This window comes from Parasteatoda tepidariorum, chromosome 4 (genome assembly GCF_043381705.1).
Source record: "Parasteatoda tepidariorum isolate YZ-2023 chromosome 4, CAS_Ptep_4.0, whole genome shotgun sequence".
NCBI lineage: Eukaryota > Metazoa > Arthropoda > Arachnida > Araneae > Theridiidae > Parasteatoda > Parasteatoda tepidariorum.
Genome location: NC_092207.1, coordinates 10,658,666 through 10,683,760, shown reverse-complemented (window position 1 = coordinate 10,683,760; position 25,095 = coordinate 10,658,666). Strand labels below are relative to the sequence as shown.

General features: G+C 27.6%; 1 protein-coding gene across 2 annotated transcripts in view; it reads left to right on the top strand.

Annotated features, from left to right (window-relative positions):
- The window catches only part of LOC107442386 (mRNA (2'-O-methyladenosine-N(6)-)-methyltransferase), a 41,898-nt gene extending 18,904 nt beyond the window's left edge, over positions 1–22,994 (top strand). For both annotated transcript variants that reach the window (XM_043053337.2, XM_043053343.2), the window contains exons 9-16: positions 395–557; positions 3,707–3,882; positions 7,190–7,276; positions 9,772–9,956; positions 15,797–15,890; positions 17,334–17,434; positions 18,822–18,896; positions 21,180–22,994. In XM_043053337.2, coding sequence (XP_042909271.1) covers positions 395–557; positions 3,707–3,882; positions 7,190–7,276; positions 9,772–9,956; positions 15,797–15,890; positions 17,334–17,434; positions 18,822–18,896; positions 21,180–21,438 — 1,140 coding nt within the window. In that variant the 3' untranslated portion in view covers positions 21,439–22,994. The remainder of the gene's footprint in view (positions 1–394; positions 558–3,706; positions 3,883–7,189; positions 7,277–9,771; positions 9,957–15,796; positions 15,891–17,333; positions 17,435–18,821; positions 18,897–21,179) is intronic.
- Positions 22,995–25,095: the final 2,101 nt, after the last annotated feature.

Here is a 25,095-nt window from a genome sequence, read left to right as displayed (position 1 = left end):
TATATATATATATATATATATATATATATATATGTATGTATAATTATAATTGTTGTCCATAAAAATTTAAATTGTTGATAATAAAATAAAAGCTGAAAACGTAGAACGCATTTAAATGGATAAAATGAATTAGAATTAAAACATTAATTTCTACAACTGTTACATAAACCATTTACTGATAACATTTACTAATAAGGATTTTAAAATACCTCTAGATTATTATTTAAAACAATAGAACTGTATATTTATATTAATGTCAATTAGTACTAAATTTTATGAGCATCCTCTTAAATAGGTTAAGCAAAAATACATTAAGTTAGTATGCTTGACTTTTTTTTTTTTTTTTTAAATTTTTACTTTTTGCAATTGAACAATTGTTTGTGTTTTATTATAGGAACGACTTGCACATTTGAAGCAGCAATGTCAGCCTCATCTTGTGGAAGCTGCAAAAGATTCGGTGGAAGCAATTTGTACCAAAATATACAATTTATCATGTGACTATGCTAAAAAGATCAGAGACAAACATTGGGCTCTCTTACGGCAGCATGGCATCGAAGGTAAATGCATATATCTTCTATATGTTTTCAATAATTTTGTTTAACAATTTGTAATTTGTAATTTAAAATCAATAATTTTGTTTAACAATTGCTTAACCTGTAGTGGAAAAATATTATGAAAAACAGGGTTGCCACTCCACCGGGAGAACAGGGAAAACCTGGAGATTACAGGAAATTTAAAAATCACCTAAAATAACACGTAAAATGCAGAGAATTTTGTTTATTTTTTTAGTCTTTTAAAAAATGGTGACCACTGAAAGCGTGATCTATGGAATATATAATGATGATATTTCATCTATACTAAAATATTTCATTTATTATAGCATTATTTAAGTATGTTCAGCTGTTCCTTTTTTATTCTTAAGTGTTTCTAGCAATAAAAACTAGTATAGTTAGTCCAATATAGCTCATACAAGAGTACAGTAATTCATTCTTCTTAGTATGTTGTGTATAATACGTACAGGGAAAACACGGTTATTTTTTTCTTCCAGATTTGAGTGGCTACCCAGAAAAATCAAATTGTGAATTTTCTACACAATTTTTACAAAATTTTATTTCTGATTATTTTTATCGCTAAAAAAAAGTCCCTTTTCCAAATTGCTCTGCAGTTAGGTTTTTTAAGAGTCATTTTGGTGTAAAGTACCACAAATTCATTGTATGCAAGAAGATGTTTTTTTTTAATAAAAAATTTAAAAGTATCTATCTGGAAACAATATTAAAGCACAGTTGGATGTATTAAAAAAAATATGTCACTATTGTATAAGGTTTGTTTAGTGGTGATTATGGTATTAGTAATAACTATAGTGATTCTGAATGATTTTTTGTACAAATTTATAAAAATATAACAAAAATTTGCCTTCCACTTAATTTTTTGAATGGAGGCAAAAGTAGCAAAATGCTTAAAAAAAGTAACATAACAGAGAGTAATTAAATTAGCTGTTTGAGAAAAAATGTTTTGAGATTGCATGAAATGAACTTTGAAAATTGGCATGTTCTAATGATGCCAAATCGCAGTAAGTTAACCATCGCAGTAAGTTTGAGTAACATAACAGTGAGAAATTCAATTCGTATCTCGAAGAAAAATGTTTTGAATTTGCATGAAATGAACTTTGAAAATTGGCATTTTCCTAGTTTTTGTACATTTTAGAAAATTCCCTAAAGTAATTCCCCCTGAGTAAATTTCCTAAAAAAATCCTTAATGAAATAGAATTTTTGTACAGGTTATTGCTTGCTTGCTTGAATATTTAAATAAGTATTAATAAAACATAATGATGCGAACCTCGTTTATAAAAAATAGTTCAAAACTTTTTTTTTTGTTAAAAAATGATTAGTTTATTTTTATTCAGAACTCTTTTTAATTTAATTAAAAAAATCTTTTAGCTATTTTTGATGAATTAAATGCCTATTAATATTTGAAGTTATGAGTAAACATAATACATATCATTTCAAGTATGTTTAATGTCAATCATAACTGGAAAATATTGCAGCTTTTCTATTTTGATGACTATAAAGATTCCTAAAATTTCCTATGTGTAAAATATTTAGTACATATAATATGCAACAATAGTTGTGAAATTTATATTTCGTAAAATCTACAGGATTTTTTTCTATCTGTGTTGGCAGCTATGTAAAGAACATTCAGCTTTATTTTAGAATTATTAAAAGTAGAATAGTTTGCAAAAAATGCTCCTTAACTAACAAATTCTTATTGCCAATTTTTTCTTATATACTGTATTTGCGGTTTAATAATATAAAGTTTTTAAGAATTTTAACTTTTTGTTTTTTAATCACAATCTAGATATAAGATGGCTGTCGGATTGATATGAATTAATAAACTATATTTTATGAAATATTGAATTTTTCCAATTTGAAGCAAAATATTGCTTTTATCTAAAATTTATGTTCTTGAGATATGTTTGAAAAACCTGCGTGTTAAGCCTTTTTCTTCTAAAAGTAAAAAATTTTTTCAATACAATTCAATATTTGGCAGATTTTCTATCAAACTGTAAGTTTTGTTTTATTGAATTTAAAAACAATAAAATATTTGACAAATGCCATGCGTAGCAAAAATCTAATTTGAAATTTTATTTGAATTTACTGTAAAAGTTGATGTTTTATGTCTAAAATTAAATCCTGTTTTTTTTTATTAACACTAAGCATACTAACATTTAATCTATACCTATTTCTACCATGACCGAACTTAATGTTTCTTGATTGAATGTATGAAATATGGATGTTAGGAAGAAAATAAACTAAAAACACTTTATTATAATTAAACAAAATTGTATATTGCCAATTTTTTATGTATTACAAACACAAAGAATAAGAATTTTTAATTCATTGCTCAGTGCATTCTTTACATATATAGGGTGTTTCCATTGTACATTTTCTGCAAACATATTTCTTCTAATTATTATTATTTCTATAATTTTTATAATTATTCTGATAATTATAAGAATTAATATTATTTCTTCTAAGAAATTGTGCGGTCTTGATTGTTTCGATATTTTTCTTTGTATAAACTAACAGTTAGTTAAAAAAGAAGTAAAGCTATCAATAAAATATAAGCTACTTACCAAAACATTTAGTTTTTGTCACTTTTTCTTACACAAAAATGTCAATCTGAAATTTTAGGAAAATAAAATTCTTGAAATTTGAATTCAATTAAGGAAATGATTTTCTTGAAATTTGAATTCAGTTATTCTGATTGAACTAACTATGCAACAGTCTTTGCAGAAATGTGCAACTAATCGAATGCAATGCATTAAACACGCTTTACATCGTAATTTCTGATCCGATATCCTTATAAAGCAGTAAATTGTTCTCCCGATCAAATGACCGGTTGTGATAGAAATAGGTATACATGGGTAGAAATAGGTATATATATGTGGTATAGAAATAGGTAATATATGTGGTTGAAATAGGTATAGTAGTATTATTCGAAACAAACAAAATATTTAAAAAAAAATAATAGAATATTAACTGTATATAATTGTTAGAAAAAGTCATGAAATCAAATGTGCAAAAACGATAACATGATAGGTGCATTTTCAATGCAAAAGTTCTTAATAGGTCATTTGACAGGTTAAGGTGTGTTTAGTGTTAAGTACTCAAAAATTAAACTACATAAAAGATATTGTTTCTCTTAGAAATAACAAGTCCTTTGCAAGTGAGCATACATAAGAAAGTGTATTGTTATCCTGTGCAATTCGCCATTTCATCTCCTCATCTGCCCCCAGTTCAATTGATGATTGAAAAAGAACATACTGTCTTGAGGTTTAAAGGAGACGCTGTCAGAATCACCACTCACTTCTTTCAAAAGCTGGTAAATTTTGATCATTTTTCAAAAATGGTACTTAATGTCTAATGCAGTGTTTCCCAACGTGGGGCCCACGCCCCACCGGGGGGGGGGCAATTCAAAAATGGACTCGACATGAGTTTAAACATTTTTCCTCTGGGCCATTTAAATGCAATGCGAGACTTCGCTGACAAAATCGAAAGAAAAAAGCAAATTCTTAAATAATTGCGATCAATAAATATTGTGTGACAGGGATTTTTTAAGTGACAAACCTGAAATGAAGTATCTGTTTACAGTCGATGGTAGAGCATTTGTGAGTTATTTAGTCAATATTTTGAAAAACTGAATATATTAAATAAGAAACTCAAGGAACAAATAAAACCTTGTTAATACAAAAGCGAAGATTTATGGCTTCATTACCCTTATTGAGTTATGTCAGAAATATATTAACAACAAAAACTTTGAACAGTTTCATTGGCTCCAAAAATGTGAAGTACCCCTTTGCTTGTTATTGTCTATCATCTGAAAATTCTATTGGCTGATTTAAATGAAAGATATTCTGATTTAAAACAAATTTATTTTCCAACATGGATGTTGCAGTCCATGTTAGTGGATTTGTCTGATATATCAAATATATCAAGAAGAACTTGCAGAAATGCAAAATGATGAGCCATCAGTTAAAACCTTATTTAATATGAAAGGAGTGATGGCATGGCTTCGTGAGGAAACAGAAAACAAATACCCAAATTCAATCAAATGTGCAAGAAAACTATTGTTACCGATTCCATCTTCATATTTAGCTGAATGTGGATTTAGTGCTGTAAATGATTTTATTGGTAAAAAAAAATTTGTCTAGATATAACACAACGGGGAGACTTGAGACTGAGGCTAACCAAATTGGAACCTAAGATAAAATCTACGTGCAGCAAGAATCGAGGGCAAGAATCTCACTTAATTAAAATATTAAATTATTATAGAAAAATATTTATTAAAATTATTTCGAATTTGAATTTTAGTTCTTCATTATATGCTCTGAAAATTTACTTACTTTGTGTCGCTAACAATTTCCTAAGTTTCTTAAGTGAACAATTCAATTTTTTTAATATTAAAAATCATGTATATGTTACATAGGGGGGCATAAGAATTTTAGAAAGGCATAGGTGGGGCATGCAACAAAAAAGGTTGGAAAACACTGGTCTAATGTTTACCCTGCGTCCAGATGAAATTTGATTTAATATTTTAACTGTTTAATTTATATCATAGGCTAATTAGAAAATCCAGCTTTTTGCAATCCGCTGATGTTATTTGTTACGCTTATTATTTTATTTTATGACCGCCGTTGAACAGCCAACCTAATTTTTAGGTTTACGACTACTAATGTTCAACACTGTAGTCTTGTAATTTTGAACCCAATCCAGAAGACAAGGAAACTCGTGGAACGAGTTTCCTTGAGGACTAATATGTTGTTACACTTATTGCAATGAGCCTTATAGACAGAATCAGGTTGGCTGTTTTGCAAAGTGCCTGATTTTTCTTTTAGCCTTTGGCAGATATATTAAGTGCATACTTTATTTCAGCTTTGTTATTATTGTACGGTGCACAAAATATAAAAATTGTGAGGGGAAAGGAAAATATTAGATATTATTGAAAACACCTATTTCCTCAGTATCTGTTTTAAAGCTGCTCAATATTGGTGTTGTTTTAATAATTACAATATAAATTAATGTATTAGTCGTAGCAAACTAAAGCTGAAGTTGTTAAAACAAATAGAATTATCGTAAGACCTTGATATGGTCTATAAAGTATGACCATTACTCTTTCTGATCTTAAATATAATGTTTAAAATATTTATGCGTTGTGGTGGAAAATCTGTGGAAGTCCTAATTAAAACTGCACCAATTAATGGCCAAATAATTTTTACAGTTCCCCTAAACAAATAAGTATCTTTTCTCCATTAACATTGATTTTGACTGCATAACTTTTTTTTTTTTTTTCAATTTCAATTACTATATATAAAATATCAACATAATTCGTAATTGTCATCGATAACAGTATGGGAATTTTTTTGGTTACGCTAAAGGAATAAATAACTTTTCTCCATTAACTTTCCTTTTTAGTTGAATATTTAGTTGTTGCTAATTTATTATTTTTCAGTATTTTTTAATATATATGGCCGAAATTAATTAATCTTTGGCGTCAATAAGTGGCGTATTTTTATTGTATGTTTGGAGGGGATTACGCCTTCTGACATATATATATGTATGTATCTGCCAACTTGTACGGTTGCTGAAAAAGATTTTACAAAGTGGTAGTAAATTAACAAGTAGAGCTGGAGAGATTTTTTTAATAATAGAACATTTAAGAGCTAAGAAATCTAACAAATCGATCATATTTACATATTTTTAATTTATTGATTTATCGTGGTTAAAAAAAAATTTTGAACCAACCCCTTCCCAAAACTACGCCACTGTCATCAATAATATTATGGTGATTATTTTAAGTTTCTCCTGAATGAATTTGTACTACTTTTCCTTTTGATTTTTCTTTTTAATACATAACTTTTTTTTTTTAGCAATATGTTTAATTTTATCGAAATGCACTTTAAAAGAATTACTATCAACAAAATAAATACATGGTTTTTGGTTGCTTTAGAAATACTTATTTGGGGACATAGCCTACCACTGCTACTACATCAACATTGATTATTTAATTTTTTTGACTTTGCAAATACAAAAATAATTAAATTTCACAGTACGCGCAGTATTTTTATTAATCAAATAGAACCATAAGCTAGCAAACATCACTGGTGTAGATAGTTGAAAAAATTGTATTGTTTCTAGTTTAATCTAAAACGGTGATTAATGCTTAATTAGTGAATTATAGTATTAAGGGGTAAATTGTCCCTTGCAGAGACACTGTCCAAATTTCAAAATGATGGAAAAAAGTGTTCTGGAGTTACAAGAGACACACAAACTCTTTATTTTTATTATTATAGATAATTGTAAAAAGTTTTTATTATAAGGCATAAAACTTTAATGAAATCTGTTAACATTTTATGAGTTATCAAATGTTAAAAGTGACATATTTAAAAACTTGATTTCAGTATGAATATTGATTTAATATGAATATTAACTTTGAGTTTAATGCTTTTAATTACTAATATTAATATTCAGCAATATTTTAATAAACTGTATGTTCAACTGTATTAAACTTAAAATGAATTAAAAATCGACTGTTATCAATGATTAGTCTCTGTTGTTTATTGTAGTGATAGTAATGTTATCTAATGTTCGTGTCAATAACTATTTTTAATCAAATTTAATTTTTTTATTAGGAACATTTGTATCGCCTGAACTGTTCTGATGACAGGAAGTTTGAAAACTTTCTCACACGTGTTTGGTGTATGCTAAAACGTTACCATGTAAGTAATTTACTCTTTTGAAATATAATTAGCAATTCAGTATTTGCATCCAACTTTATTTTACTGTATTTCTGTATTTTAATTTAGGATAAAAGTTGTATTGTTCCTTGTAGATTGAATAATACGTCAATACAGTTTTTATTTTTGTGAAAGTGAATAGGTTAATAACAAAAAGAAACTGAACTTTTTAAGGCAATTTTCAGAGGGATACAAAAATTTTAGGAATGTAGAATGTTGCTATTGCAATGAGGAGTTTCTCGAAATGCATGATTTGGCTGAGTTTATTCAGATTGATTTAAAATAAGAATTAAACTAATTTTATTTTATAAACTTATTTGTTAAAAATTTCTTGTAACTTTTGTCGATCAATAAGTTTATTATGAAACTGCTATTTTCATCTTAGGCTTTAGGAGATGCAACTAATTAATTTCTTTGTAAATGGCATTTTAACATTTTATCAAGTAAAATTAAATAGGTTTTTCTGTCTCAAGTTTTTGAATTATAAAGAATTTTATTTTGAAACAAAGCTAATATCATTTAAATAGATAATTCTTTCTTTTTTTTGTCATTCATTTTAATTAAAACATACCTGCTTATACTATTTTTTTTTAAATTTGCATTGATTTGAAATTAATATAATGTTTCTTTTTTAATAAATCATATTCTGTATAACTTACCAGATGATTTTAAATGGAATTCTGCTTAGAAATACTGTAAGATGCTTGCATAAGATTCTTTTCTAACTGAATTTAATCAGAAAATTATTCATGTTTGGTGAAATGTCTGAGGAATATATATATATATATTTATTATTATTTTGGAATAGTGCTGCTGCCAGCAACTGATTTTAATTTATTCATGAAATTCAAGCAAAATGTTCAAGAGGATAAAGGCATATTTTTTCATCATGCTTTAGGGTGTTAAAGGGAATAATTTTTCCTCATTACTCAAACCTTATTAATGTAAAACTTAATGTATTATCTTCTTGAAAATTATTTTAGTAGTAATAATTATAAATACTGGGTGCTCACAGGAAGAACAGAGAATTTTATCAATCTTGAAAATTAGGGAATTTAACTAAAATTATCCGAAAAAGTCAAGAAAAAAGAATTAATTTGAGTTTAAATTGCCTTATTATCTAATATTTTTCAAAAAAATATTTTCACATTTAATGGTTTTGTGCCCTGTTACATATTTTATGTATAAGAATAAGACGTATCTGAAAAATTGATAATGAAATTGAAGCTGTTAGTTACAAAAATCAAGAAATCCAGTAGAATAATTGGTCTGGAAAAAACATGTAAATATTGCGGAATTTTTTTTATCTTAGTTTTTGTGGTCAGCTTCAATGTATATATATAAATTTAATTTCCTTTTTTTTTTAAATTTAATTTCATTAATTGATTGAGTTCAGAACAGAAATTAAAGATAAAAATATAATCAAAATAACAACGATTTCAAAGTAACAGTTTACCTATTAAAATTAATTAACAAGAAACTTTAAATCATGAACGACAAAAAAAAATAAATAAATAAACGAAGTGACAAAATAATTGTCTTGAATAAAAGACTTCCTCTCAAGTTGCAGTTTAACTGGGACCAGGGTGCATAGCATTTTTAAAAGGTGGGTATTTTTGGTTTTCATTTTTTGAAAGCCTTTAAAGATGTGTTTTATTGTTGGGTGTTTTTAAAAAATGCCTAATTTTCCCCTTTCCAAAAGAAAAATTTTTTCTGTTGATTTTCACCATGACGTAAGTTTGAGTGAAAATTACGTCCAATGTATTTCTTATGGAAGACTCAGTTTTACAGCAAGATGATTGTTCTGGAAATTTCGAATTTCATAACGATAAGACCAACATTTTGGAAGTTATTTGAGAATCGTCTAAAATTGTGTCAAAAGTTCAGAATTTTGTCACCAAGCCTATATAAATAAGAGTGTGTACAGAGTAGAATATTAGTCTGCTTGTGTTCTGATTTCTAAGTTTTCTCTAGCAAGCTCGATGAATTGCTTGAAGTTTTAAAATCTGTGTTTTGTTGTATTAAGCTGTTACTTAAGTAGTGATTGAGTATTTGAAATAACTGTATTTTCTGGTAGTAAATTTTTGGAGTCTTACGGAAGTGTCATTAATCTCCGATCGAAATGAGCCTCTGTGCCGAGCACAATATGTCTGTTTGAAATCACTTAATCTATACTGAGTTTCTTATTTATTTATACATTATAAGCAAAATCAGTCTTGTAGAAAATCATTCTTTAAATTTTTTAATAAGCTAAACATTTTTTATTTCTTTTTCCACACAATTATTTTTATATTCAATTTTTTTTTCTTCTGTTTTTGTTTTTAAATATAATTTTTACAATTCTTAATATTTTTGTGAATATTATTTATTGATTTAGCTTAGTATTAAAAAAAAAAACAACTAATTACTATCATTGATATTTTTGCACTGGTTACCTAAATTCTTTTATTTAAAATTTGGTGTCTCTTCTTAAATAGGCATTTTCTGGTCTTGCGCATAGTGATGGTCATGGAATACAGGGATCTCTACCTGTTACTGTATTTGACTGCATACACAAACAGTTTGGTGTCACCTTTGAATGCTTTGCTTCACCTCTCAATTGCTATTTCCGACAGTATTGTTCAGCTTTTCCTGATACAGACAGTTTTTTTGGATCTCGAGGGTATGCATATTTATGATTAACTACCATCTTCTTTAAAAGGACCCCGTACCAGGGGGGGGGAATATTTCGGCGCAAATTTTCTTTTACCTTCAATACTAATTTAAAATTCAAAGTGTAGAAAAGGTGAGTTCAGACAAACTTAGAGTAAGCCACAAAGTTTCAAATACTGAAAAGAAAATTTTAAAATATACAAATGAAAATAAATTATCAGATGCTTAAGATTACGCAACGGAGAAGTTCTCTTCGAATAATTTGTTTGCATTTTAATATTTTGAAGTATTTTTCAGCAATTGAAACTTCATGACAAATTCTAGGTTTTCCTGAACTTACTTTTTTTCTTCTTTTAAATTAGTAATGAAGAAAAAAATAATTTGCGATAAAAATTTTCTTCCGCAGTATGATATCCTCTTAAGTGTATTGTTAAATGATTTGTGTATGAATTGATGCATGTATAAACATTTTTCTTGCATATTTCATTTATTCTGCATATTTATCTTAAACTATAGTTTTTAATGTTAATTTTTACAGGTTTTTTTGTTTCTATTAATTTGTAAATTATGCTGTTGTGATATTTTTCAATAGTGTTTTTCTTCCTTAGCTTTTTAAATAATTTTTTTTCTTTTTCTCCTTATTTCAAGCTTTAAAATAAATTTAAGAGAGCTCATATCTTTTTTTTTTTTTTTTTTTTTTTTTTTTTTTTTTTTTTTTTTGTAGCTATGTGGTCCAAAGGACCAATAACTTAAGATTTTGCGTACCCCCTTTCACTGGTCTGTTATTAGATTTTTTCTTTCTTTCTTGAAAAATAAAGTGAATTTAAATGTAAAATTAATGCAGAGATCATGTAATATTTATAACATGAGAAAATTTCTTATTTTGTGACAAAAATGCATACCAAAACATATATTTAAAAATTAGAAAAACCAAAACAGCAAACTCTTATACAGCTGCTTTGACCCATGTCAAGTTTTAATTGTCCCAGACCACTACTAATTTCAAACCTTGAATATAGCGCTAAATATTTTATCACTTGGTTTTCCTTGCTTTTGACACAGGGTTCCCACGGTCCTTAAAAGTCCTTAAAAACTGCTTAATTTTTAATTTGAAAAATAAGAGCCCTTAAAGGTACTTAATTTTGGTTCAAGGTTTTTAAAACTGACAGTCTCAATACAGTACTTATCGCATTGGAGGAAGGCGAGAGACAAAACAGGAGCTTCAATCCTGCACAAACTTAAAATCCCCTCACGATTGCTTGAAGTCCACCTCCAATGGATCCCTTCTCACGTTGGGGTACTGGGCAATGACATCGCGAACACTCTGGCTAAGGAGGGGACAGAAGAAACTTTGAGTCCAAATTCACTCACCTTCATGGAACTGGCATCAAAAAAGAAGACAATGTTTCCTGGCTTGTACCCCCCAAACATCACTGGTACCAGAGCACCCGTCCAGGAGGTGCACTCAACATTCAGTGCAATCGCAGGAACAGACTGCACTTACCAAGCTTGTCAGCGACCACCTTAAGTCCCTTTCTTTTGAGGGTAGTGTTAAAATCTACCCAAACTGCCCCAGATGCCACAACATGCAGGCTTCTCAACATATTCTGGACTGTCTTGGTCTGGACAAAAGGGACTTTCTGAATAACCCACTTTTGGTGGCCGACTTCCTCCGGGTCATGAATTTCATGGATATTGTTTAGCCTTGCTAACTTTGGGGATAAGGAAGAAAAGTCCTTAATTTTTTAGCACTGCTATGGTTGATAAGAACAATTTTTCAGTTCAATTTTTTAAGGCAAAGTATCGCTCTTTTATCACTTAGAATTAGACCATGCATCGAGGGTAAAGCATTTTAGAGAGACAAAAATTAGTGGGGGGGGAGCTTCAGGTAAGGGGAACAAAGCATGTCCTTTCATTAATATATTGGTTGTTTCTTTAATATATTCTGCCTTTTGCCTAAAATGATACTCTATGAGGAGAGTGAAGCATTCTAAAAGAAAAGAATAGTGTGGACAAGGGGAATACTGAACATGGAAGAGATAGTGCTCTTCTTTTTTTTCGTGAGGGGGTGCGGGCAATTTTAAGGTATCTTAGTAGAAGACCCACACTAACTTTCAAAATTGACAGAATTCAAGAAATTCAATTCTACTAGTAACTCATCTGCTTATAGGAATTGAGTAAAACATTAAGAAAAGAAGTACCAGAAAAAATGTTTGAACTGGAGTTCATTCCATAACGAGAACTATTTCCTAAAATCTTGAAGAATTAAATAAATTTGTATAATATTTCAATGTGTAATAAGTAAGTGTAAATTTATGGAAAGCATAAAATTTTTTGTAAATTCATGATTGTACTAAAAATTAAACAGATTTGTAAGAAATAGGGTTTAAAAAGTCCCAGCTCACCTAGGTTTTTCATCAAGAACCTGGGGTTATTGGATTTTTAATTAACACCAGTTTTTTTTTTTTTTTTTTTTTTTTTTTNAAATAAATTTGTATAATATTTCAATGTGTAATAAGTAAGTGTAAATTTATGGAAAGCATAAAAATTTTTTAAATTCATGATTGTACTAAAAATGAAACAGATTTGTAAGAAATAGGGTTTAAAAAATCCCAGCCCACCTAGGTTTTTCATCAAAAACCTGGGGTTATTTGATATTTAATGAACACCAGGTTTTTTTTTTTTTTTTCAAAAATACTTTAATTTTTTTATCCTGAGTATTAAATAAGAAAGCATGATTGGCTTCTAGCAAGAAAGTTAAATGTTTGATAACTATTTCTAATTTTTTTTGCTGGAATGTAAAAATTTTTTTTTTTTAAGTTTTAGATTATTACACTATTTTTATTTCTTAAGGATAAGCTGATTGTTACATGCAAATTTAAATCTACTAAACTAAAAGATCTTTAGATTTTAATAATCATTTTATTTAGTTAACATTGCAACTTAATGTACTGTTTTTAATTTTAGTTAAATTTTTGGTTGCTTTAAAATTCATGTTTTTCACTAGAATATTTAGTAACGTTATGTAAAGTTAATTCCTAATTACAGGTATGGCTGGAAATAGTTTTGTCTAAGTTCATCATAAAAGTGAATATAACACATTTGCTGGTCTAGTGGGAGATAGAAAAACTTGTTGAAATAGTTTTTGCCAAATTTCTTTTTACTCTTTTTTTTTTTATTTTTAATATAAGTGAAAAAATTGCAAATCTTTATTTCTGCACTTATTTTTATAATTCAATTTCAATGAAATCATTAAAAATGGAATACAGATTAGTTTCACAGGTTAACTTTTATAATATGAATAACGTTTTAACAATCTGAAAATGTTGTAAAAAAACTCTATCCAGGTTTGCAAAAATTGTCTGGTACTTTGGCGAGCCCTGTTAGTCAGTGCTTACATTATAATAAAATTGCTTATTATTATTTTTTTATTTATTTTTTTAGGAAGGTAAATAATTTGCACTGTCTGGCATCCAGTGATAAACAAACATACTATTTTTAAAAGTCCTTAACTTTTCAGAAAAGAAATTAATTTTTTCAAAAAAAGTGCTTAATTTTTGCTTTGCTAAAAGAGTGGGAACCCTGTATTAGAAATTGTATATTAGTGCTATAGGAGATATATTAGAACTATAATAAATATATTTTTTGGTGAAAGTAAAGTAAAAAGAAAAATAAAGCTGTACACTTTTTTTTTATTGGTTAAAATGGAGTATTGTAACTAAATTGTGGCTGTTATTAACTGAATTGTAATGTGTTGTACTTACAATTGAATCTGAAAGTCTTAGACAATTTCATAGACTGAATGCAGTGTTCATTTTCAATTTATTTGTGTTTGTTAAAATAGTTTAAATACAATGTGAGGGAGGCAGTTAAAAACTAAAAACATAGTGTGTAGCATTTTAAAAAGTGCTTAAAGGTGTTCTTTTCATGAAGTGTTTTTGAAAAGTGCTTATTTTCCTTTTTTGAAAATGAGAATTTTTTCTTAGCTTCAATTTTCACTGATGTGTATTATGCACTTGATGTGTATTATGCAATTCATTCAACCACAATTCATTTCGGCGTGCCGTCGGTCTATAACGTATGATAGCACCAATCATGTTACATATTTAATGAAATACTTGCGAGTCCGTGTGTGCAACTCTGCTGCTTTTTACAAAATATTCTCAATTTCAGGCTTCGTTTTCTACCCTATGATATCGAAGCGAAAAATCTATTAATCATTTTATAATGGCTAATATAATCAAGAAAAGAGTTATTTGTCAGAAACTAGTTATTTTTATCATGATCATATAACGTTTTTGAAAATTATTTTGCATTTTATTAATATATATAGTGCTTCAAAATATTTTTTGAGTGCTTAAAAGTACTTTAAAGATGCTTATTTTTTTATTAAGAAATTTGGCTACACACCCTGAAAAAAATAAAGTAGCTAAGCTTCAACCAACTTGACAACAAAAAGAAACTTTTAGTTAATTATAACAGACCAGGGTTGGCAAGGTTTAGGACAGAATGGATTAATCCACGGTTTAAACCGTCCTGTCCAAAACCCTTTTGTCCAAAACTGTCTTAAACTGTCCAAAACCCTTTTACTCAAATTATGTCACAATTTTATCTGAACAATATTTAAGAGGTAAAATAAACATAGAACTAATAACATATTGATAATTAAATATACTAGAGAATATTTGTTTTTAAAAGTATAATGTTTTAATAATATTATTTGACTCTTCAATTTAAACAAAGGAAGATTAATCAGTAATCAAGTTCAATTGGTCCTCTCATTCAATAGTACATAACAGAAGTTTGGCCTTGCCATACAGGTTAAAATATTAGTGACTAAGTGCTTGGTTTGTCATAAACAGGTTTATGACAAACCAAGGTTTATTTATCTATAGTACTATTCAAGAATACTTTTTATTTCATTCATGTTCAATTCTTTTAGCATAGTGGTGATACATCACCAGTGTACGTAACTGAAACTGATGTTATGCCCTTCGAAACTGTTAAAATATTTTTCAGTTACTTCGTATTTTCAATTTAAACTAATATATTTATATTTAAAAACGATTTTTTTTAAATAGATGTCTTTTTTATCATCCTGTGATGCAGAAATTACAAAAATATTGTGAAAAATAAAAGGTTAATTTTTGAACAAATTTAGTATTTTTTTTAAGAAAAATTATTATTTTTTAATATTGCCATATTTATCCTTATGCAAAAATATTATTTATCAGTATTAAAAGCATATTTATATTTAAAGGATTAGGTATTCACTTTTGTTGTTCAATGAATTGTGGAGCTTCAAAAATTAAAAACCTTTTCCTATTATATTATTTTCTTTTAATAAGTTAAAGTAAATTGTATAAAAAATATCAAATATTTATTGAAACATGTAATTATTATGTGTACAATGGTTACACCTATAGAATTTTTACCTTTTACCAAAGTTCAAGGTTTTGGACAGTTTTACCCAGTTTAGGACCATTTTACCCAGTTTAGACCAATTTTACCCAGTTTAGGACAGTTTTACCCAGTTTAGGACAGTTTTGCCCAGTTTAAGACAGTAAAACCCACGTGTCCTGTCCAAAACCAGTTTAGGACGTCCAAAACCCCAACCCTGTAACAGACCTTATAGAACTCAAGAGTTTTGTAACAAATTCAAATTTTCTGTTTTAATAAATATTAATTAAATTTTTAGTTTTAAATTTTTTTTAAATTAATTGTAAAGATGTGATTGTTTTAGAAATGCATTAAAAAAATAGTTTGTGTCCGATTAATATTTGTAGGGTTGAAATAATGAAACTTGATCTGAAGAGTAAACTTAGAAAGTTATGTGTTTTGTAATTTCAGGCCAATTCACAACTTTTTCCCTGTGTGTGGTTCTTTTGAAGCCAATCCACCTTACTGTGAGGAGCTTTTGGAGTCCGCTATCTTACATTTCGAGGTCAGTTAGAATATATTTGAAAAATGCAATATTTTGTTTGTATTGCTTTCTTATCACCCAATAAAAATTAAAAGCTATTTCATTTGGCAAGTCATTAGCAATTTCATTGATACGAAAGTTAGAACAGTGTTCTCCCTATCCATTGTTTGAAGGGCAGCCCGTCCTGCCTGTCCTTTGATGCACCTTATTTGCCTTTATTGTTAAAATAAGACAAAAACACAGCGCCTTTTTATTCATAATCCATTAAAAAAATAATTCATCGTTTAAATAATAATTATACACTGGCAAAATTATCTGTGTTTATAGGTTTAATTCTGATTACTATTTCAAATATTTATTTTGTCAGAAATATTTTCAACTGGGTAAATTTTTATAAGTTGCTCTTTTTTTCAGGGGTATATTAATTATTGAATTTAATAGATTTTAAAATAATTTTTAATTGTTTTTTTTTTTTTTTTAAAGAAAATGTCATAAGTTTTTTCCCTTTATGATTTTCAATTTAAATAACAGTTGCAAGTTATATTAAGTTATATCTTTTTTAGTTTACTTTTTTTGGAAAAAAAAATTGCTCAGTGATTGTCTTTTAGCATGCCTTTAATAATTTTTAGAGACTACAAATTTTACTCTCATTTTATAATGAGTGAGAACTACTTTTTGAGATTCATGCATAAAATAGTATACGTGGGTAATTTAGAAATTGTTTAGGATCAAATTCAGCTATTGCATTACACATTTTGATAAATTTTTACGATGTTAAGTAAATGCCATTTTCTGGGATTAAACGCCCTACCCTTTTTTATTCCTAATGGGAACTCTGAGTCAGAATTAGTTCATAGCATTATTGGCTTACTTGGAGTTCATATTGTCATTGCTATTAATGAATGTTTATTGGCTTTTTTGTTTATGACCTAAATATTCTTAAACAATGTGGAAAAAAATCCATTCAAAATAATTTGTAAAATGCAACTTATATTTTCCAATTTAGAAAAAAATTCATAAATATAAAATTTTTGAATAAAATAAAATGGTAAGCAAATGAATAAAGTCTTTAAAAAATTCTGTTCAATATCAGCAAAATTTATACTACTTTATAGAGAAATAAATTTAAAAGGAAAACATTTAAAAATTTAAAATATCATTCATTATTCACGAAGATAAAATTTTTTTAAAAAAATATAAAAATTAATAAAGTGAAACCAAATATCAAGTATGCAAAAAAAAAATTAGCCCAGGTCATTAACATCTTGTATAGCATAGTTAATTCCAAATATATGTACTACATTTGATTGAAAGAAATGTGAAATCTACAATTATTTGCTTTAAAAGTTAGTTTTGGAGAAATTTGATTTTTATAAACTATAATTGGAAGGGAATTCTCATAGTTTATAGATATGAAATTATGTGGAATGAGTTGTCATTAATAAAAATTACAAATTTGTTTAGAAACTTCTTTCAAGTTCTCAGGAACCTTTGTCATTTATTGTCTTTATATCTGAATGTCGTGACCCTGTGCCATCATTTCTAACAAAAATAGAAGCAAGCAGGTAAGAATTACATATTAAACTCATATGAATTGTAATTATTAATTCAAACTGTATAACTAATGTATCTTTCCTCTATGCTTAAATGGCAAATTGCATTTTAAAATGTTTTTATTTATTTAGTAATAATATTTGAAAATAATATTTGAAAAAATTAGTAATTTATTTAGTAATAATATTTGAAGTAAATAATATTTGAAAAAATAAAAAAAATACCAAAAATTTATCCCCTTAAAAAAAAAGCGAACAAAAAAATAAACACAATATTAGTTTTACATATGCATATTAAACTATTTTTAAAGTATGATAGATTGAAAATGTGATTATATTATTGTTATTAATTATCAACTTCGAATTATTATAATATAATTATTTTAAAATGGAACAAATCATATCTAACTGTTGGAGCATGGTAAGTTAAATATGCGTTCTATGCTACTCTAATATGCTCAAAAGAAATTAAATATGCGTTCTATGCTGCTCAAATATGCTCAAAAGAAATAAAAGATATTTGAGAAGAGACTGAATAATAATCGAAGTGAAATGTTTTAATAGAAATAATGAGAAATTATTCATTTTTAGTCACGTACATGAAATGCACTGTTAGAGATTGACCTATACAGTTACAGTTATAAGTAATTGCCTTGAATGAAATGTTAAAAGTTAAAATGTATTTTTTGCCATATTTTAATGCATTTTTTGTAATAAATTTATAATGTAAGAAATATTTACTTAAACAATTGTTTCCCCCGACTTTTAATCCCTTCACATTTAAATATTTTATTGATTCTAATCTATGCATATCCGATTTAAACACATCTACTCTGCTTTTGGACTATAGTAAAAAAATTCTAGAACCAAATCTTAAAAGAGGACTCTTATAATTTAAATACAGAAAATTAAACTAAATTATCTATTTTTTGTTGTTATAAAGAGTGCATCCTGTTGTTCTTCTGTAAGTTTTTCTAGTCCCTTTATCTGTGTCTTTGTCAAAACTTCTCACAAGAATAGACATTCTTATGTGAATAAAAAGTAATTGAGAGCAAAAATAAGATTTTTATCATACATGGAAGATGGGATTTGTGAAGGAATCATTTTCAGAGTTGATCTTTATGATTTCTTTCTAAATTAAACCTAGAATAAAAGTGAAAAATGCTACCAAGTTCATTTTTGCAGCAGGCTACAGACAGCAAAGTTCACTGCAACTATCATTTTCCTGCAAATTTTTTTTTTCTGGATAAGATATTCTTATTTTGAAAGTTGCAAAGAATGAGTTTTATCATGTTCATTACTAATTTTTGTTGTAATAACCTATTTATAAATTTGTACGGTTACATTTTGAGTTGAACTTACACCATCATTTTAGTCTAATTTCCTAATCAACTTATAGGTTCAAAAGGAAGCAATTGTTAATTCCTGCATATGATCATGAATATCGTCATGGATTTCAGCATTATATCCCTAAGTAAGTTTTTAAATGTGTATAAGTAAAAGATTTTAATTGAGAACTTCCTTAGAGAGCAATATTTACTTTATTTGCATCAGTCTAAGTGGAAAGGCAGTATGAGGTGTTGGAAATATCAGGGATAATTGTGCTCCGGAAAAAATCTGGATTTTTCGCTAGCCGTGACCCGGAAGTTTCGGGAGATCGAAGGTTCAGACGTTTCAAAAAATCATTGATCACAAAAGTTTCCGGAAATCAAATTTTCAAAAGTGAAGTTAAGTAAATTAAACTAAGAAAGTAAATTAAACTTAAGTAAACTAAGAAATATTGAGAAAAAGGAAAAAACTGTGTTTACATTTTTTTTTCTAATTTTTCGATTTAAACTTTCTTTCTTTTCTTTCTTTTGTTTTTTTTTTTTACTCAAGAAATTTTCCAGAATTTCGACTTGGGCTCACAATCACCCCTGAAATACAAACATGGTGCGTAGCGTCTTAAAAAAAGTGCTTAAAGGTGTTTATTTTTTAATTTGGTTTTTTAAAGCCTTAAAGGTGCTTTTTTCATTAAGTGTTTTTTAAAAAGTGCTTAATTTTCCCTTTTTGAAAGTGAGATTTTCTTCCTTTACCGTGTCGATTTTTGTCACGTATTATGCAAAAGTGTGCTTTTCACACTGTTCTGTTCAACATTGTCAATTCATTCATCAATCACAATCTATTTCGGCGTACCATCGATCCGTAGCGTATGAAAGCACTAATCATTTTACAAGTTTGATGAAATATTTGGGAGTCCACATATGCGTCTGCTGAGTTGGGTTCGGTGAGATTATTGCCTTCTCGTGTGCTACTCTGCTGCATTTTGCAAGATATTATCAATTTCAGACTTTATTTTTCACCCTCTCATATTGAACCGAAAAATCTCTCGAGCATTTTATGAAGGCTTATATAATCGAGAAAAGAGTTCTTTGTCAGAAACTAGTTATTTTATCATGATCATGTAAAGTCTTTTAAAATTTTTGACTTTTAGTTAATGTATATAGTGCTTAAAAATGTTTTTTGAGTGCTTAAAAGGTGCTTATTTCTTTTGTTGAAAGTTTTGGCTATGCACCCTAGTATAGTGCCTTATTCCTTTCAATTCAGAGGTTTTGGTTGATTTTTAGATTTTATGGACTATCAAAAAGAGTTAAAATTATTGGAGATAGCCTCCAAAATATAAAGACACCCATAGTCAACTGAATTGCATTTTTTTATACCTATTTTTCTGTCCCTTTTTTAAGAAATAATATGTTTATCTTGTTTAAATTTATGTTATCGCTTGTTCCATGTTGTCAAAATGTGACTTTTTACTTGTGTTAAACAAAATGTGTAATAACTGTATTTTCAATTAATGAACAGAAGTACATGATAGTTGCTGGATTATCCCATGAAGACGAAGACTCGATTATTCTTTGCCAGAATGTGATACTTTCATGTTATCGACATTTGGAAAAATATTCTTGTATATCATTCATCAACTATTGCATGTTTATACCATAGCACATTTTAAAAATATTTAAGCCTTATCGATTTCCTAGTTTTTTTCTCCTTTTTTTGTATGTAAAATATTTGCATAGATTTAAAAAATTTTCTAGATTTTTAGGATTTTAGCAATATTTTAAACATTCCATAAGTCATTATGAAGACCTGGACTTAGATGTCATTTCAAAAATCAATATATTTTTTAAAATTTTAGTGTTTTTTTTTTTTTAAATATTGTTCAGGGTATTTTTTTACATTTTATTTTTATATACTTTTAATATGCAGTCAATTTTTTTGTATAAAAATTTTGTGAGGTCTCTGCCTATTAACTTCTGTCAATAGAAATCAGTATAGGTATCTATGGATTTTTATCTATTTATATATGGATATTTTATATATGAATTTATTTTTTATAATAATATTGCTTTTTTTCTGGGTATTTTTTTTTACCTTTTATTTTATTATATGCTTTCATATTCGGTCAATTTTTTTTGTAAAAAAATTTTCTGTCAATAGAAATCAGTATCGGTATCTATGGATTTTTTTTCTTAGGTCTTTTGTATATTATCATTGGCACATTTATTTTAATACAAGGGCAATAAGGATTTTGAATTTGGAAGGAAAAAAAATTATTTCAAAGTGAAATTGTTGTTTGAGTAATATAAAAAATTTTTATCTTAATTTTGAAGGGCAATTTTCCATGTTATTTTTAAGGTTATCAAAATGTGTGCTCTAATCATTATCATTTTTATGAATCAGTACTGTTTCAAAACAATGCATGTTTATTTTCTAGATCAGAAATCTATCAGCGTTCGGTGCATGGGACTCTAGTTTTTTTCCTCCAAAACGACACTGGCTATGCACGTTGGGGCCCCACCCCTGAAAGAATAGACGCTCTGCTGGAAGCATTTAAACTGGGGAAAGATAAAGACCGGGAACAGAGTTTAAATCCTACTGCTCAGGGCCCACCCACCCCCCAGAACTCTGTTGAACCAGCAAAGAACAGTTCGACAGATTCTTCTTCAAATGCCCAAAATCATTCGGCCGTCTAAACTCACCTTTTCGTTTCTTCATAAACATTTGAATTTTATATTTCTGGAAAGTGGGTGATAAAATAAATCAAAGAAATTTCTATATTAACTCTTTGGGAACAGTACTTCATTAAGTAGAAATTGTCCTTAAAAATTGTTATTGATTGGCTGATTTTTAGGCCTCGTTGTTAAAACTAAGAAAATTTATACAATTTATGTCATTGTGTCAATTGGAGATTATTTAAATACAGGTTTAACCACCCTGAAGCATTATAGTGGTCTTTTTATTTTGATTTTATTCAAGTCTTCTTATGAAAAACTGTTTTGTTACTCTTTGTGTGGCGTTCAAATCAGTTTCTTTTATCTCTATACCATATATTTATAATTCAATCCATGCTAGTTTTGTGCTGATTTTAGTAAAAGTCAAATTAATAGTCTCATCCTTTTTGAATTATCAGTAGCTTTAGCAATATTAGTCTAAAAAAATAGTAGTAAAAAAAAATTATCAATGCAAATATTTTTTATAGTCATAAAAGACATGCATTTTATTTTAAAATTTAGTTATCTTTACAAAGAAATTTTTTTTTTATTCTAATGTTTATATAGTTCGAAAAAATGTATATTATTTACTTATTAATCTTAATTTAATTAAAAATTGCATTTTTTTAAATTGTTATATGGAAAAAGATAAATTTGCACCCTTACTTTAATTTTATTTGCATAGAAATATTTTTTCTAAAAGCTTTTAATATAATCTTTCAGAACTTGCTAACAATTGTGGCTAAAAATATTTTCTGCAAGATAAAATACTGCTTCCATAAATTTAATATAGAGGTGCTTGCTTTATTTTGTCACCCCCTCTGTATGCACCCGAAACATCATGCATATTTTTAATCAATCGATGTATAAAAAATGTTTTTAATGTAGATTTATGATGTATAGAAATGCTTTTATCTTTCTTTTTGTTTATATTTAATGTTGCGATTATTATGTACTTGTACACTTCATATGGGTGAGTATTCCTGCATAAATTAATTATTTTTATTTATTTATTATTTTTTTGCAATTAAGATTTACTTTTAATTGAATATTGTTAAAAATGTTCAATGTTGCAAAGTAATATTTACTCTTACACACATAATGCTCAAGCAAATGGAAATATATTGTTAAATTGAATATATTGTACATATTTTTGCATTATTCATATTTTATTATACATAGTAGTTTTCTTCAATATAAACTATAAATATTCATGCTTTTTTTTTTTTTTTNTTTTTTTTTTTTTTTTTTTTTTTTTTTTTTTCGTCTGGTATGTGAATTGTCAAATATTTGTAAAAATTCACTTTTCAACCCCTTTTTTTTCTTAACAGCTGACTTCTAAAGTGTAATTTTGAGATTTTTTTTGTGGTTTAATGCCTTGAAACTTGTGTAATTCAGAAATTACTTTCATATTTACTGTCCAAATTTAAGCTGGAAAATATTTTTATTTTATGTATATTTTTAGTACCATTATGGTAGTTTCAAGTACCATACAGATGTCTCTATTAATAAATTTTTTTCTCTTTAATACAAAGAAAGGAATCAAAAACAAACCATCCCAAAACTTCTATAAATTATGTTATCTACAGAAGAATATCTGTTTAATGCACTTTTACAAACATAGTTGCCAACGCTGATGGATTTTCCAGTAGACTAATGGATTTCAGTTTCTCCTGGTTTCATACCTGTCAAATCTCCTGTTTTCTAACAAAGATTCCTTTATTTTACTAATATCTTCTCTTTTCCTTTTCCTGTTCTCCGTATTTGTTGAAATTTTTAAAAAAAATTGGTGATTAAATATCCACTGATGGCAAAAATACTTCTCTTATTCCTCTACAGATAGTGCTATAAGCGTTCGTCTCCCAACGAAAAGACCCAGGTTTGAATCTGTGGTCGATTCGAATTTTGCACCCGCCTTGCACCAATCACAATGCTGACGTGAAATATTCTCAGTGAATCATTGGTCAGGCTAACTGTGGGAGGTTTTCCTGCATGTAACACAAATGCTAGGCAAATTTCTCCCGATACTAGATCCAGGAGTTCCCTTGTCTACTGGATTGGGTTCAAAATCACAAGGCTCAGGAGTTTAACATTAGTAGCTGTAAACCCAAAAAATTGTGTTTGCGGTCATAAAATAAAGTAATTATAAATAATGGTTTAAAAAAATCTTTATAATAAAATTCATATACATATTTTTTACTTTACTTAACGTTAGTACTTATGTTATTTCCAATTTTGAATTTCTCTTTTTTACTTACATAATTATGTATGATGTATCAAAGCTTAACTTGTAGCCTAAAAAATGTTGCTAGTGAAATCTCCATTATTTAATTTTTCCAATGTTGGCAGGTATGTAGTTTTTGTACATTTTAGAATATTCCTTAAAATTGAGTGTTTCCTAAAAAAAAAAAAAATCCCAATTGAAATTTAATTTTTTTTGCAAGTGCTTGCTTGAATGTCTTAATAAGTGTTACTAATACATATTATAATAGTACGTATAACTAACCTGCCTTATTTATGATAATCCTTTTCAAGCTTTTTTTTTTTCTTCCTAAAATTTTCAGTTTATTTTTTTTCAGACCTACCTCCATTTTTAAATTAATTTTAAAAAAAATATTTTTACCATCAATAATTAATTACTTCTCTATTACTATTCAAAATTATGAATTGACATAATAAAAAACATTTCAAATCAAGATCATTTTATATCGATCATAAATGGAAAATATTGATGACAACAAAAATCCCTAAAATTCCCTTTATGTAAAATTTTAAGTATATTATTTTGTAAAATCTACTGGATTTTCCCCTGTGTATGTTGGCAGCTATGTATTCTCCATAAACAGTATTAACTTTGAAAGAGTAGGATATAAAAATCATATAAAGAAAATTCTGAGCAAGAATCATTGCCTGTTCAAAGGCTTCAAGAAAAATTATTTACTAAGAGGCACATCTCTAATACACATGAAAATCGATAATAAAAAAAATTTCCGTTCTCAATTCTCTTGATGATTTCAGTTCTTTTAATCTGCATATAAGAAATATTTTGTATAACCTCACTTTTCTAGGGAAAGATCTTTCACAGTATTTACTTATAATTTTATATTACATGTGTTGATTTGTGAACCAATATGGGTAGTTACAACATGCAGGGTAATTCGCAAGTTCTGGGGTTTCAAAAGGCTGTAGTAAAATAATTAAAATGAATACTCCAGAAACAAACCAAATATAGTAACAATTCAAACTTTAGCTACAGCTTTTTCCCTAAGTGTAATCATTTGATCACACTGAACGATTAATGCGATAGTCCTGTCAACCCCTAGCACCAAAATAACTCCGTCCTTCATTGGATCAATATTCACGAATCTTGGCTCAATAGGGTTTCATAGGGCCGTTTTTTTCCCCTTCCTATATTGGCCCTATGCGGGATTGTCCGATTCACCCGATATTTTACGACCAATATCAGCCCTATTTAGAATTGTCACATTCACCTGATATTTTATTTTCATTTATAGGCTTTATATTTGTCCCATAAAGGCCAATATTGGCCCTTATAAAAGGCGAATATTAAAAAATCTAGACAATATTGGTCCCTCATGCATGTTCATATCTAACGCACGTTGAGCCAAACTTAGACTG